General features: G+C 33.0%; 1 protein-coding gene across 2 annotated transcripts in view; it reads right to left on the bottom strand.

Moving 5' to 3' along the window:
- Positions 1-15,027, bottom strand: part of ZDHHC21 (zinc finger DHHC-type palmitoyltransferase 21) — a 72,523-nt gene that overhangs the window by 31,017 nt on the left and 26,479 nt on the right. For both annotated transcript variants that reach the window (XM_061132068.1, XM_061132067.1), the window contains one exon: positions 12,434-12,572. In XM_061132068.1, the coding sequence (XP_060988051.1) occupies positions 12,434-12,572 (139 nt within the window). The remainder of the gene's footprint in view (positions 1-12,433; positions 12,573-15,027) is intronic.

Raw genomic sequence — 15,027 nt, 5'->3', positions numbered from 1 at the left:
ACATACATTCAGGAGACCTGGTATTGCAAGGCAAGATCAAGATTTAGTATAAGGTTTCTTTGTTCCACCTGTCAGTAAAAGCACAAGAATATACAACATATAGAATTGACAACTGTTAGAACAGTACGGTATTCCTATATAGTTTTTTTTTTTTACATATATTAACTAATTATACATCTGACACCATACCTTCCAAGCAAAAAAAAAAAAAAAAAAAGGAAAGAAAAATTTACCAAGAGATGGTACTTCGACTAGCATTTCAGGAAAGAGACAAAAAAAAAAAAAAAAAAACCAATTATCTCTATACTTGTTAATGAAATAATTTTCATTTCATATTTATCTCAGTTTCACACTATTCTTGGCTATTCTTGCCAAAAATAAACTAAGTACATATTTCCAGAAATTTTATTCATTCTAAAATGTCCATACTAAATGACTCTATATAAATATAAAGCCTAAATCATTTTTTAAAATAGCAATAAATAATTGAAGTACTCAGTATACTTTAAGATTGATTATATAAAAAGATTAAACTAAATTAAAAAGAGATTTATTAATACTCAAAGCTACCTGCAACCAAGTCCTCTAGCTGCTTCTATTCTTTGTTAGCCAAAACTCTATGCAAATAACCCCATGGCAAGGTTCTATCTGACATCAATCCCTAGCAACACTATTTTAGATAGGAGCTAATTGGAATAATAATAATGCATCTTCCTAGCAGAAGAGTTGGCTGGACGGCTAAACATTATTTATTTTCCTCTTCTGAATACTGGCAGCATGTCCTTTATTGAAATCCTTTCCCATCCTTTCCCACTTCTGTCACTTACCCCATAGCCTTAAATGCAGTTAATATATTAGTTTTTGCCCTTCATATAAAAACAGATACAAAAGAATCAACTAGAAATTACCTGAATCTACTTCATCTAAAAACAATTTAAAAGATGTAACTTCAGAACTGTGCCACAAATGATCAGTTGCATAAACTCTATGCTAACAGTTAGAAATTATTAAAGAAAGAAAATAATCTCTTATTTTCTCACGTAGAATGTAGAGATAGTACTGCCTACAATGTGTGATTGTCAGCATTTACATATTTTTAAAAATATTTTTAACTTTCTATAATGCTTTTATAACATGTATTTTGACAATCTTTACATTAGATTAACTACTAAAAATGTGCTGATTCAATTAAAAATGGAAACAGCCAAGTATGAATTTACCAATCAGGAGATTCAATAAGATTTCTCTGGAGATTTTGTGGATGTTTGACTATTTTTTAAACTGCTGAAAAATCTTCCTCAGGGTAAAGTGCAAACAGTGAAATAGTAACTTTATAAGTACAGAAAGAATATTGATTCAGGGATCAATGTATGACAAAACCCACTGAAATGTTGTGAAGTAATTAGCCTCCAACTAATAAAAAAAAAAAATTAAAAAAACAAAAAAAAGAATATTGATTCAGGGATAGACAGAAAGGGACCCAAACACCCCTCTGCCAGGTGGGATAATTCTCTGCTTAGACAAGTTACTGGACCTCTCTGAATCTCAGTACCTTTTCTGTACAATGGGAACCACACTACTTATCCTCTCATGGTATTTTAAAAGAGCTGACATTTTCCACTAATTCAATTGTTACAAATCGAGAAAAATATAACGTAAAATTCCTGAAATGAATGAAATATTCATGGATCAATAAATAATGAACTATAGAAAGCATATTCTCTAATTATAATGATACTTTCCCTCATATTTAATTAAAATTTTATAATTTTCTAATAATGGTTTTGGTAAACAATTAGCATACAATAAGATCAACTACATTTTTGTAATTTAACAAGATGCCAAATGACCAGACATTTGCTTATAAACATTTAAAATTTATTTAAAATGTAAAATATAGTCAAATAGAGTCTCTGACTAAAGAAAATTTATTTTCTTTAATATCTATCCATTTTGTTAATTTAAAATGCCAAATCGCTCCCCAATCTACAAGTTTTTAAATCTTTAAGATGATTTTCACCCCAATCATACTTAAAGGAAGACATTATATTCAGGAGGATTTTAAATAAAAAATAACATTATAGTGGCATGATAAATACAAATGATGGTTGAATTAATCTGACATCTAACATTTGAAAATATCTACAAATATCTCCAAGTTTATAATTTTTATTAATTTTGGATTCTGTGATTCTAACTGAAAATGTTTTACTTATCCCCATTTATTTAGAAAGACACTTATTATTTATGTTTCTGCAATTTTCTAAATATGAATTTTTGTCTCAATATTACCTGAGAATTTATAGAGATTTTTTTTGTTACTATTCACAAAGAAGATGGCAATACTAATTCTTCTTGGGTTTGTAGGCCTTTTTTAGGTAAGACTTAGGCTATAAATCAATATTTACAATACAATAAATACTGATTTGGGGCACTGATACATGGTGAATAAATTCCTTGTCTTCACTTTTTCTTATTACCCCTTTCTCTGACTAAGGGATATATTAAAGCATTTCCTTAAAACTTCACATAGTAAAAACACATAAATCCTTGGAAGCCCATGATAGGTGGATATTTTAAAAGTAAAGATTAAGAAGAAATCTAAAAAGCATTAAGTTACTCTCAAAAACAAAGGGGTTATTGCAAAGCTATTAAAACAATCCAGCAGAGACTGTACTTTCCTGAAAGGACAAAGCCAAGAGAAGAGAGAAATGGAAGAAAATCAGGTTCCAAACCCTTTACATCCCAGAGTTTGTGAACCCGCCTGCTTTCTCTCAATTCTTTCTCTCCTACGCACTTAACCAACAATCTACCAGTTTTCTCCTAAATACAGGTTAAGTAACATCACCACAAGTTTAAAAGTCAGTCTTTTTCTTTTGTTTAATGAATACTTTCACATTTAAGAAAAAGAAAAAAAGAAACAAATACCTAAACAAGAGTTGTTAACACTTTCTTTTCCCACCTAGAGAATAAGCACTCAGCTTTAGAACTGAAGATGGTCTAGAAAAGATATATGCTGCCATCTATCTACCTGAAGGGGCATAAAGAAAAATACAGACTAAAGCTTTCACTTCCTCTGGCTGACAGAATACAGGGTCAAAGACCATGGCATACTCTGATTGTACTTTTTCTCCACAAGAAAGCAGCACAGTAACCAGAAATGTGATCTCCAAAGATAATTAGGGTTATCTGGGGATCTTTATACCATATCCCAAGTAACAGAAAGAACAGCAAGTTTTATGAACAAGGTTTCTGATACTATCAAGACAACTTTACATACAAAACAAGAACTGGATATACGTTTTTTGTTTGTTTTAGAGAAAAATGAGAGACAGGCAAGGGCTTAGGTAAAAATGGCTGGGGCTGGACTGTTTGAAGAATATTCCACTACAAAACACTACTTTATAAAAAACACCAATAGTGATTTTTGTACTGAAATTACTGGCAATTTTCTACCTTTATGGAAAATATGATAAATGTCATTATCAAAAAAAAAAAAAAACCTGCTATAGTAAGGAGAGTTTTCTATTACTTAGACTTAAGAAAATTTTCTATAGAGTTTATTAGTATCTTAGAACAAATGTGACCTTAAAACCAATTTCCAATTAACTGCCTCAAGCTTTTTAGCCTTTTGTTATTCTCTTGTCCAGCAGCGATTTCCTTCGTTTCTCCATCTGGTTTAACACTATTGATACGATAAGGTCCACCGCCAGTTTAATTCTCTACAGCACAACAACAGCTCTCAAACCTTACAGTTACAGGAGCATTTTTCGGTACAACTTCAAAGGATCCGGTTTACACAGATTACGATATGAGTGCTGTCTCCTGGAGTTGTGCAGTTCGGAAGCACTGACGAAATCACCTGGGAAGAAGTTTTTAAACAAAACTGTAGGCCAATGATACTTATGAAAGAGGAGATTGTATGAGAATAACCCTACCAATAAGAACACTACTAAAAATCAGACAAAACCCAATTAATTGGTAAATAAACAGCTGACTGAAGACACAGAAGCAGCCAAACCAGCCAGGGTGTAAATGACTAACATCCCAGAAAAGGCAGACATGCACTAAGGTGAGCTCTACATTCCACACTGTTTTTTACCTAAAGGTAACTGTCAGCTCATAAACAGCACTGCATGAAAGGTCAGGTAGACGTGGAGGCTCAGAGCCTTCTACATTCCCCTAGAGCTGGGGAGACGCCACGGCAGACGTCACTGCACATGCTGAAGTTTCCAGCTGAAAAACCCCGCGAGGGCTACAACATGAGAGAAATGAGAAACGGTAACTTGTTCTTCATGAAGACGAAACCCAAATAGTAAGCCCTACAAGGGCTCAACGGATGTCGTAAATTTCATCTTCAAAAGAACTGCTGTGTTAAGACCCATGTTTTGTTATTTTGCCTTAGAAATATATATTACACAAATCTTCGGCTGGATCAAGATGAGTCTTCTCTTATTGACTGTCCACAAAGACAAGTAAATCGTATCTTGAAAAAGAAAGTATCAACCAGGTCTTCTACAATTTGTCATATAAAATGCCTAGTATCTAAAAAAACTTATCAGATATATCAGAAGAAAGGACAAATATCTGAAACTAAAAGAGAGAAGAAAAAAGTCAACAGAAGCAGACTCACAAGTGTATCTCAACACTGAAGATCTCAGACATAAACATTAAAAGAACTTGCATTAAAATGTTCAAAGTTTAATGACAAATGAAGAATTTCACCAGAGAAGTGATCTATGAAAAAAAAAAAATCAAATGAAAATTCTAACAATGAAAAATATTGTACAAAGCCAGTATTAACCAGATATAAAAACCAAATAACACTAAAAGTAAATTATAGAACCATATATCTGATGAACAAAGATGCAAAATTCCTCAACAAAATATTAGCAAGTCAAATTCAACAATACATTAATAAGGTCACACACCATGATCAAGTGGGATTTAATTCCAGGGATGCAAAGATGTTTCAACATCTGCAAATCAATCAGTGATTGACTGTATCAATACACTACATTAATAAACTGAAGGATAAATATATGATCTTCTCCAAGGAAACAGAAAAGCACTTGACAAAATTCAATATCCATTCATGATAGAAACTCAACAAACCAGGTATGGAGGGAACATATTTCAATATAATAAAGGCCATATATGACAAGCCCACAGAAACATCACACTCGATAAAAAGCTAAAAGATTTTCCTCTAAGATCAAGAATGAGACTAGAACAACCATTCTCATCACGAATATTCCACACTGGATATCAAAACAATTAGGCAAGCAAAAGAAATAAGATATTCAATTAGAAAAGAAGAAGTAAAACTGACATTATTGGCAGATTACACAGTATTACATATAGAAAACTTAGAGATCACCAAAAAAGTGTTAGAGCTAATAACCAAATCCATAAAGTTGCAGAATGCAAAATTAATATACAAATATCATTCACATTTCCATAAACTAATAACAAATTATCAGAAAGTTAAGAAAATAATCCTATTGATAATTGTATCAAAAAGAATAAAATACCTAGGAGTAAATTTAAATAACAAGGTAAAAGATCTGTTCAGTGAAGAAACTGATGAAAGAAATTGAAGACAACTAATAAATGGAAAGCTCTTCAAGGCTCACAGACGGGAAAAATTAAATATTCTTAAAATGGCCATACTACTCAAGCAGTCTACAGATTCAAAGCAATCCCGATCACAATTCTGACTTCACTTTTTTCACAGAAATAGAGCAAATTCTAAGATGTATATACAACCACAAAATATCTCAAATAACCAAAGTAATCTTAAGAAAAACCAAGCTGGAAGCATCTTATTTCCTGATTTAAAAATACATTACAAAGCTATGGCAATCAAAATGGTATGATACTGACATAAAAAGACACTGAGATCAATAGAACTGAACAGACAGCTCAGAAAAAGAAAACAGAAAACACTCTGACATGGTCAATTAATTTATGATGAAGAAGGCAGGAAAAGTCAATGGAGAAAGGACAGTCCCTTCAATAAACGGTCCTCGGGAAACTGGACAGTAACATGCAAAAGAATGAAACTGGATCCCTACCTTACACTATACACAAAAATCAGCTCAAAATGAATCAAAGACTTGAATGTAAAACCTGAAGCCATAAAACTTATGGAAGAAAAGGTTTTGGGTAAGCTCCATGACACTGGTCTTGGTAATGATTTTTTGGATTTGACACCAAAAACGAAGCTACCAAAGCAAAATAAACTAGTGTGGCTACTTCAAACTAAAAACCTTTTGCACAGCATAGGAAACCACCAACAAAATGAAAAGGCAGCCTATGTGATGTGTAAAAATATTTGCAAATCATCTCTCTAATATGGGGTTAGTATTCAAAATACACAAAGAACTCTTTTAACGCAACAGAAAAAAAAATGATCAAAAAATGGCAGAATACCTGAATAGACATTTTTCCAAAGATATACTGATAGCCAACAGGGAAATGAAAAGGTACTCAATATCACTAATCATCAGGGAAATCCGAATCAAAACCATGAGATATCACCTCACACCTGTTAGATTAGAATGGCTATCATCAAAAAGTAAAAGGTAAGTGTTATCAAGGATGTGGAGAAAAGGAAACACTTTTGCACTGTTGGTGGGAATGTAAACTGCTATAGCCACTATGGAAAGCAGTATGCAGACCTCTCAAAAAATTAAAAATAGAACTACCATATGATCCAGCAACTTTACTTCTGGGTATATATGCAAAGGAAATAAAAACAGAATATCAAAGAGATATCTGCACTCTCATGTTCACTGCAGCATTATTCATAACAGCCAAAATATGGAAGCAACTGAGGAATCTATTACTGGATGAATGAATAAAAAAGACATTTTATATACACATACACACACACACAATGTAATACTATTCAGCCATGAGAAAGAAGGAGATCCTGCTATTTCTGATAACACGGATGTACGCTGGTGGCATTACACTAAGTGAAATAAGCCAAATGGTATCACTTATCTGTGCAATTTTTTTTTTAAGTTAACTCTAGAAACTGAAAGTAGAAAAGTTCCCAGGGGCTGGAGTTGGGGGTAAAAGTGAAAGACAGATAAAAGAGTACAAATTTTAGGTGTAAGATGAATAAGGTCTAAGGACCTAACATAAAACATGGTAACTACTGTTTTATTACCATATTGCACAACTGAAATTCACTAAGAGAGAAGACTTAAATGTTCTCATAAAAAAGATTAATATGTGGGGTGACAGAGGTGTTAACTAGATGTGGGAATCCTTTTAAAGTATATGTGCTGTGCTAAGCTGTTTCAGTCGTGTCCAGTTCTTGGCGACCCCATGGACTGTAGCCCGCCAGGCTCCTCTGTGCATGGGATTCTCCAGGCAAGAGTACTGGAGTGAGTTGCCATGCCCTCCTCCAGGGGATCTTCCCAACCCAGGGATCAAACCCAGGTCTCCTGCATTGCAGGCGGATTCTTTACCAGCTGAGCCACCAGGGAAGCCCTTCAAAGTGTATACATAGATCAAATTATCGTAATGCACAATTTAAGTATCTTATAAATGTATACGTTAATTATGCCTCAACAAAGCCAAAATAATATAAACAACTAAATCATAAAAGCAGTTAGAGAGAAAGACACATTACTTCAATGAATGAACTATAAAACTAACAATTGACTTTACAACAGAACTGATGGAACCCAGGAGACAAGGAAATAATATCTTTTAAAACCTGAAAATAACTCTAAACCTATAATTCTATGCCAAGCAAATAAACCATTCAAAAATGAAAGAGAAATAAAGACATTTTCAGGTGAACCAAAAACTGGCAAAATTTGTTTCAGTACACTTCCACCAAAAGGCAGGAAAAAATATTCTCAGAAAGAAGCTTAGAACTTACGAAGTCATGCAGGATCAAAAAAAGCATCAATATGTGGGTAACTCTAAACAAATACTGACTTTATATAACATATGTATTATAACACATAATTTATAAATGAAAATCAAATGATAATTGTCATGAGTTTTATTTCTACATCTATTTTATGCCCCCACAATACCAAAAATGATGATAATAGGAGGGGTTCTAAGGCTACTCCATTTATTATCTTGGTAATGTTTAAAGTACCAATTTATATTAAACTTCAGAAAACCAAGGAAGAATGTTTTGATCTCTGGGAAAACCATTTTTAAAAGAGTAAAAAAGAAAAAGCCTCAGAAGGGATATGTTAGAAATTTCTTTTAATTGAAAATTTCAAAGCAAATAGAAAAGGAGAAAAATGGAAACAAAGAACAGAGGGGTGAAATAAAAAATAAATAGTAGGAAGATAGGATTAATACTAGTCAAAATAAATGAAATAGACCATTTCAATTAGAAGACAAAGATTATCAAATTAGACTTTAAAAAGAAGAGAAATATTTGGTGTCTACAAGACACAAAGACAACTGATAAAGGTTGTAAGTAAAAAGTGGAAAATACTAACCAAAATAACATAGCTAAATTAATAACAGAAAACACTACAAGGCAGGAATAATTACTGCATATAAAAAGGTATAATTTATAGTGATACAAGAGTAAACTCATTAGAACAATATTAGAATTCTAAGATTGCATGTACCTGGTGTGTCACTTCAGTCATGACTCTTTGCGACCCAAAGGACTGTAGCCCACCAGTTTCCTCTGTCCGTGGGATTCTCCAGGCAAGAAGACTGGAGTGGGTTGTCACACCCTTCTCCAGGGGATCTTCCAGACCCAGGGATCGAACCTGAGTCTTTTAGGTCTCCTGCATTGGCAGGTGGGTTCGTGACCACTAGTGCCACCTGGGAAGCCCTATGTACCTGGAAACATAGCTTTAAATTATCAACATCTTAATCAATGAAATGATTAGAATTCATTTCAATGAATGCTAAGTACTATTGAACATTCATTTTCCTTCAGATCCTTGGAATATTTAGGGCTATATATTCCAAAGATCTGAAGGAAAAGTTTAACCCCTGGGTCAGGAAAATACTCTGGAGAAAGAAATGGCAACTCACCCCACTATCCTTGCCATGGACAGAGGAGCACGGCGGGCTACAGTCCATGGGGTCGCAGAGTCGGAGACGACTGAGCAACTAACACACTAGTGAGTTTAAGCAGGTTAAAGAGACCAATGATAAACATACTATATAAAAACAGTATTAGTCAAACAAAAGAGTCTTTCCTTATACTGGATAACATTATGGTAAAATTCTCCTCTCCATATACCTAACTTAAAAATATTATGAATCACTTCATTCAGAAAATACACCATAAACAGGGTTAAAACACAATGGATTCCTCAATAGGATGCCAAATGCTCTCAGAAATATCATAACATAAACGCTTTGGGTTTCAATTCCATTCTCTCTAACATGAAGGTAATTTTAAAAACATCCTACTTAATACAACAAGGATACTATAAACCTTGAACAATTCCTGCTCAGCACTGCTAGCTAAAAACTCTGTCAGGTCCATAGAACTATCTGTAATTTACTATTACCAAAGTAGCTTTATTACAACCAATATGATAGAGTTAATTATTTGATTTTCATCTGGTAATCCTACTAACAATAATTATGATTTTCAAGAATTTTTAAATTATCTGTATTGTTTCTACAAGTGATTGCTCTAAGGAAACTCAGGTTTGAATTTTTAAAACCCAACTTGTACAGCCTTTTTATATTTTCATCCTGGATTTTACATTTCTTAATAAACCTTTACTACGCTGCTAGTCTTTTGTCATTATGCATGTAAATACATGTCTATGTATATGTTTCTAAGTATATTAGTATCATCTGTAATCAGTTTTTCCATTAAAAAAAAAGTGCTCTTTCCTCTAAGTGATAGTAATTTTTCCAGAGTTTCTACCTTTTGTTTGGAAAGACAAATCAGTTTGTAATTTGTAATGTCTTAATCTTTCACTTAAATATTATCATTATAGTCTTATTTGAGTGGTGGAACTTTTTTATTCTGTCATCGATCTCCTGGTAACATTGTTAAACAGTCTGTTAAATGTTCATAAAAATTAAAGGGGCAAAGAAAAACTGTTCCCTTCTTCTGAGAGCTTTCACCAAAGTCAAATGTAACATAAATTGAAAATTTCTTATCTACCAAGAACTTTTACATGTGCTATCTCATTAAATCTCACTACTATTCACATTTTTCAAGTGGATATTACAATTCAGAAAGGTTAAATGATGTGTCAAAGCTTATACTCACAATAAGAAAAGCCAGGCTTAATTCTAGGTGTGTCTGTTTATAAAATCAAGATCTTTCCACTACCAGAAGCTGGTAAATGCAAGATAAAGAGCCCGATACCTAATATTTTAGGCTTTTCAGGACATATGCCTCTGTCACAGCTACTTAACTCTGCTGTTGTACTGCAAAGGCAATTGCAAACAAAACATAAACGAATGACAGTAGCTATGTTTCAAACAAAACTTGATTAATAAAAACAGGTAGAGCGTCAAATTTATCCCAACACCCACAGTGTGCCAATCCCTCCACACTGCCACAGTGCACTCCCTCCTAGAGAGACTCTGCTAGCTTTTCGTTAATACCATGAGATTCTACCTCTCTCTCCATTCTTAAAACATTCTGATCTTCATCTTACAGGTACATTTTTATTTTAAAGCTCTTCTTATTAGGCTCAATCTATTGAATATTTGAAACAGATTACTTGGAGAATACATATAACATTTTACATGTTCTAACTACAATACCAAATACATCAGAAATTAATCTATCATTGAGATTCAAACCCAACGAATCTGGCTTTAAAGTCACACTCACATCTTGGCCACCTCACATGGTGTGGGAATTAAAAGAAATGACACGTGCAGAAAGTACTTTGCTAACCCTAAATGATTCTTTAAATGTTAACTGCTATTGTTTTAGGGCTTCTGATCTGGATGCTTTGGGTGACCATTCTTTTGTACCTGGTTTTATCAGAAAGTAAAATCAAAATATAAGAAAGCATAAAAAAGAAATTCATCTATAAGATAAAACATTTCTAAGACTCTAGTATTAGTATGCACTAAATTCTCAGTGTGATAAATGTCAAACACCTATATTTACAGTTCTCCTCCTTGAACTTTTTTCAGTTATTTGCATCTAATTTTAATTTCTCATTCTGCATTTAATATGTAGAATTACCTTGACAAGGCCCACTAATATATGCAACCAAGCAACAACAGTAAATATCCTCTTTGAATTATACAAAATGATCATGTGTACAAAAAAGATCTAAATACACGGAACTCAAAGACCTTCTCTCAACTGTTCCATTATTACAAAATTTACTTGTATGTGCTATCACTAAGCTTGTTATTTTTAAAAGAAAAGGTTTAAAGAGTATAAAATGACTTAAATAGGAAATAAAAAACACCCTTCTTCATCAGAAATTCTATTCCTCTTCCCTGTCTCCTTCCCTATCTTGCTTCCTGTAAGTACACAAACTCTGTCTCTCTCTCTCTCTCTCACACACACACACACATACACAGAGCATTCTAAAAACACAATCTAAGTCAAAATGGCACACAGGATCAGGCTGAAATACAAGTTCTACAAACAAAGCACGCAAGATATGATTCAGAAAACACAAACCCAGATTCAAACCCCAGTCTACAACTAAAACCAGTTAAATAATCACTTCCTAGCTTTGTTCCTTCAGTAACTGCTTATTTAACCTCTAGTAGTCTATTTCCTCATCTATAAAAAATGGAGGAAAAATCACATCCACCTCATGTGATTGTGGTGAGCATTTAAGTGAGAATTAAAATCACATGTCCATAGCACAGTGCTGAGATATAGTCAAGACTTAAAACTCCTGGTTGATGCTGTTACTACTATTACCTTTAACACCAGCGTTCTGGGCAAATCTTATTAACATATATTGTAGTTCCTCTACAAAGTGGGAAAAGCATTGCCTCAAATGGATATATAACAACAACTTTTTAAAGCATCTGAAAATTCATCTTATCACCAATGTTAAAAGTTGGAGTTGGGGTGCGGGGGAACGAATCCTTTTCTCAAGAATTTAATGTTCCTTTGAGAACTTTTAAGAATTAAACAAGTCTATTTTCACCCCTGAAAAGCAATAAGAAGCTAACCTTTTTCACTTTGCTTTTCACTACTGTAGATTTAAAACGAAAATATCTATATATTGAGAGTTCTAATATGTCACTTTTTAAAGAACTCGACACTAACAAGTAATCATAAATAGATTTGGTTAAAAGGCAATGTCAGAATAGGTCCATTTTCTCAATTCCAATACATTTTAAAATGCACCAATTTGAGGGTTTATGTTCATTACTTTTGTTCTCAATTTTCTACACTTTTAAAAGCACCACATGTTAATAACTATATACTACAGCTGTTCTAACATTAGTGGATATAAACATTTCTTACCAAATTACGCTTTTTTAGCGGAAGAAAGTAATAATAGTGGCAGAAAGAAAACATCAGTGCGTAGCAAGTAAGAAGTTCAGTGTAGAAACACAACTGCAGAAAAAGCCAATGGTTATCTTCACCAACACAATTGTTAATCCTAAAGAAAAAAAAAAGGAAAAAGAAAAAATATTTCAAACTTTAATAAGATGTTAATTTTAGGATGGTAAAACTAGAAATAAGCACAAACAACTTCTTAAGTGCTTAAGTTCATAGAGATAAGTCCAAACCACTCAAACCTAAAAGCAAAGAGTACATAAGAAAAGATATGACATAAACATGCCACCTCACATTTGTAAAGCACATTCTACTTGTCAAAGAAGTCCTGTATATGATTCCCCATTCAACTCAACAACAAGCCAGTGAGGCAGGAAGAACAGATGGCAGTCTCCTTGCTTCACCGATACAAAAGAGGAACAGAGGAGTTAGGACAATTGCCAGAGGATGTACAGTTAGGACAGACTGTGGTCAAGAGAACAAGAACCCTCTTCTGTACACTGCTCTTTCACTGCAGCATTCCAGCTGTGGAGATCAAGCTGAATGATGTAAAAGCAAAGTAACTTAAACCTGCCATTCTGACATACTGCTAAGCATTCACAATTTTTCTTACTTTTACAGTCTAACCCTTGGTGGCTGAAAATAAACATATATTCAAAAGTACGTATAAGTTCTTAGAGCTACATTTCCACCAATACAACAATGAACCAAAAACTAGGAAAAAGGATTAATGTTAGCATTCCAAAAATTCAAGATTAATGCAAGCTGAATATTTTATTGTTCCAAAGTTACTGTATCTAAATTTTCTAAATACTTTACAATTCCAGCAGAAAATTCTAGTTCAAAACTACAAATTATCTTTCACAATGTTTTAATTTCAACATATTATAGCATTATACTGCCACTGTTTGAAAAAATAATAGGGCCAAATTCCTAACTTAAACTGTATTAAAGATGTGCTGTCTATTTTTTAAAAGCAGATATATAACTGAACAGAAACCTGAAAGAGGCATTTCTTAGACTGAAGAAATCATGCTGAATAAACAAGAAAACTTCCTGTGTTTTGTTATCTGTAAGCAGGGCTACCAAGGAAGAGTACTTCTGTGTGCACTCAAAAACACTCCCCAATAGCTACTGCTTAAAAGATGCTTTATCTTTGCCCCACCCTTTCTGTCCCCCCAAAATCTGAGATACAACTGCTATGAACATTGCATTCTTCTTAAGAATAGAACTGTAAGAAACACTACTATCATCTACATGTATAAACTGTTTTGGTAAGGAATTCCTTAGAAAGAGTGATCAGAGTCAAACATAGAGTAAATCTTGAGGTCATCAAGAGAACTGACCTCTAAATCTAAAGCTGTTAAACAGTTAAGATAATGCAATTTCTGAAAATATCGAAAATTCTCCTTGCTTCTGCTTCACACTGTACATTTCCCTCACTCTCTGAATTGCTCAGCAATGCTTTATTAGGGAATTCAAGCACATAAGTCCCTATATCTATTCATGCCCCTGATCGACCCTCTTTTCCTGTCTATTGCTCTTTGTCCTTCCACTCCTCTTCTCACCAGGGCTCTGAGAAGGTGACTAAATGTGGAAACAGAAGGCCTAGGAACACAGAGCTCACCCCAATCCTAGAATTTTGGTTAAAAAGAACTTTCGGTCACCAAGTCAGTCTTAATTCCTTGAAAATAAATAAATAATATCACTAATCTAATCTATATAATCTATATATAATCTAGATAGAAGTTATAAAATAGTTGATTATTTTTAAGCTTAAATCACTGCATTCACTTAAAAGGAAATATCGATTATTTTTTAAGCTTAAATTACTGCATTCACTTAAAAGGAAATATCGATATCCAACCATCATGAACATTCATTATATTTTTAATCAGAAATGTTACCCAAAAATTATATAAAATTGAGTTTTTCAGTGTGATTATCACTTACCTGAATACATGCTTTACACAGCTTTAAAAAGCAAACCCTATTACTATTGTAACTGTAAACAGATCATTGAGGTTTATAAAATCATTTGAGAATTAATCTGAATAAATTCCAGGCACACCAACTGTATGTTATATACTAAACTATCCTGTGATGGAATTTTAAACCTTTTACATAGTAACACAGTGCTCTTATTTTTTCTGAATCTCAGGAAATTATCTTCTAGTCAAATAATCATTTTATAGTGAAAACCAAATTCCCACTAAAAGCTTGCTGATAACCTGTGTATCAAAAATAAAGGCAGCTCTAAATGATTAGCATTACTAGACAAAACTAAAATTTACCCTTGAGACATCTCAGATAAATGCAGTTATAAATTTAAGAAGATTATTATGTAGCTAACTTTGTATACATGTGTGTATAAACATAAATATACATGTATATAGATATATTTATAAAGTGCTACACCATACCAGTTTAAATATTTATGCAGAGATCCCATGCTAGAAAAACAGAATTAAATACAATATCTTTTCACAGATTTTTGTGACAGCTTTGAAATGAGATACAATGCAGAACTCTCACAGCATTTGTTTTCAAAAATTCCA

This window comes from Dama dama, chromosome 29, assembly GCF_033118175.1.
Source record: "Dama dama isolate Ldn47 chromosome 29, ASM3311817v1, whole genome shotgun sequence".
NCBI classification, from domain to species: domain Eukaryota; kingdom Metazoa; phylum Chordata; class Mammalia; order Artiodactyla; family Cervidae; genus Dama; species Dama dama.
The sequence above is the reverse complement of the archived record's forward strand: the minus strand, read 5'-3'. Positions and strand labels throughout refer to the sequence as shown.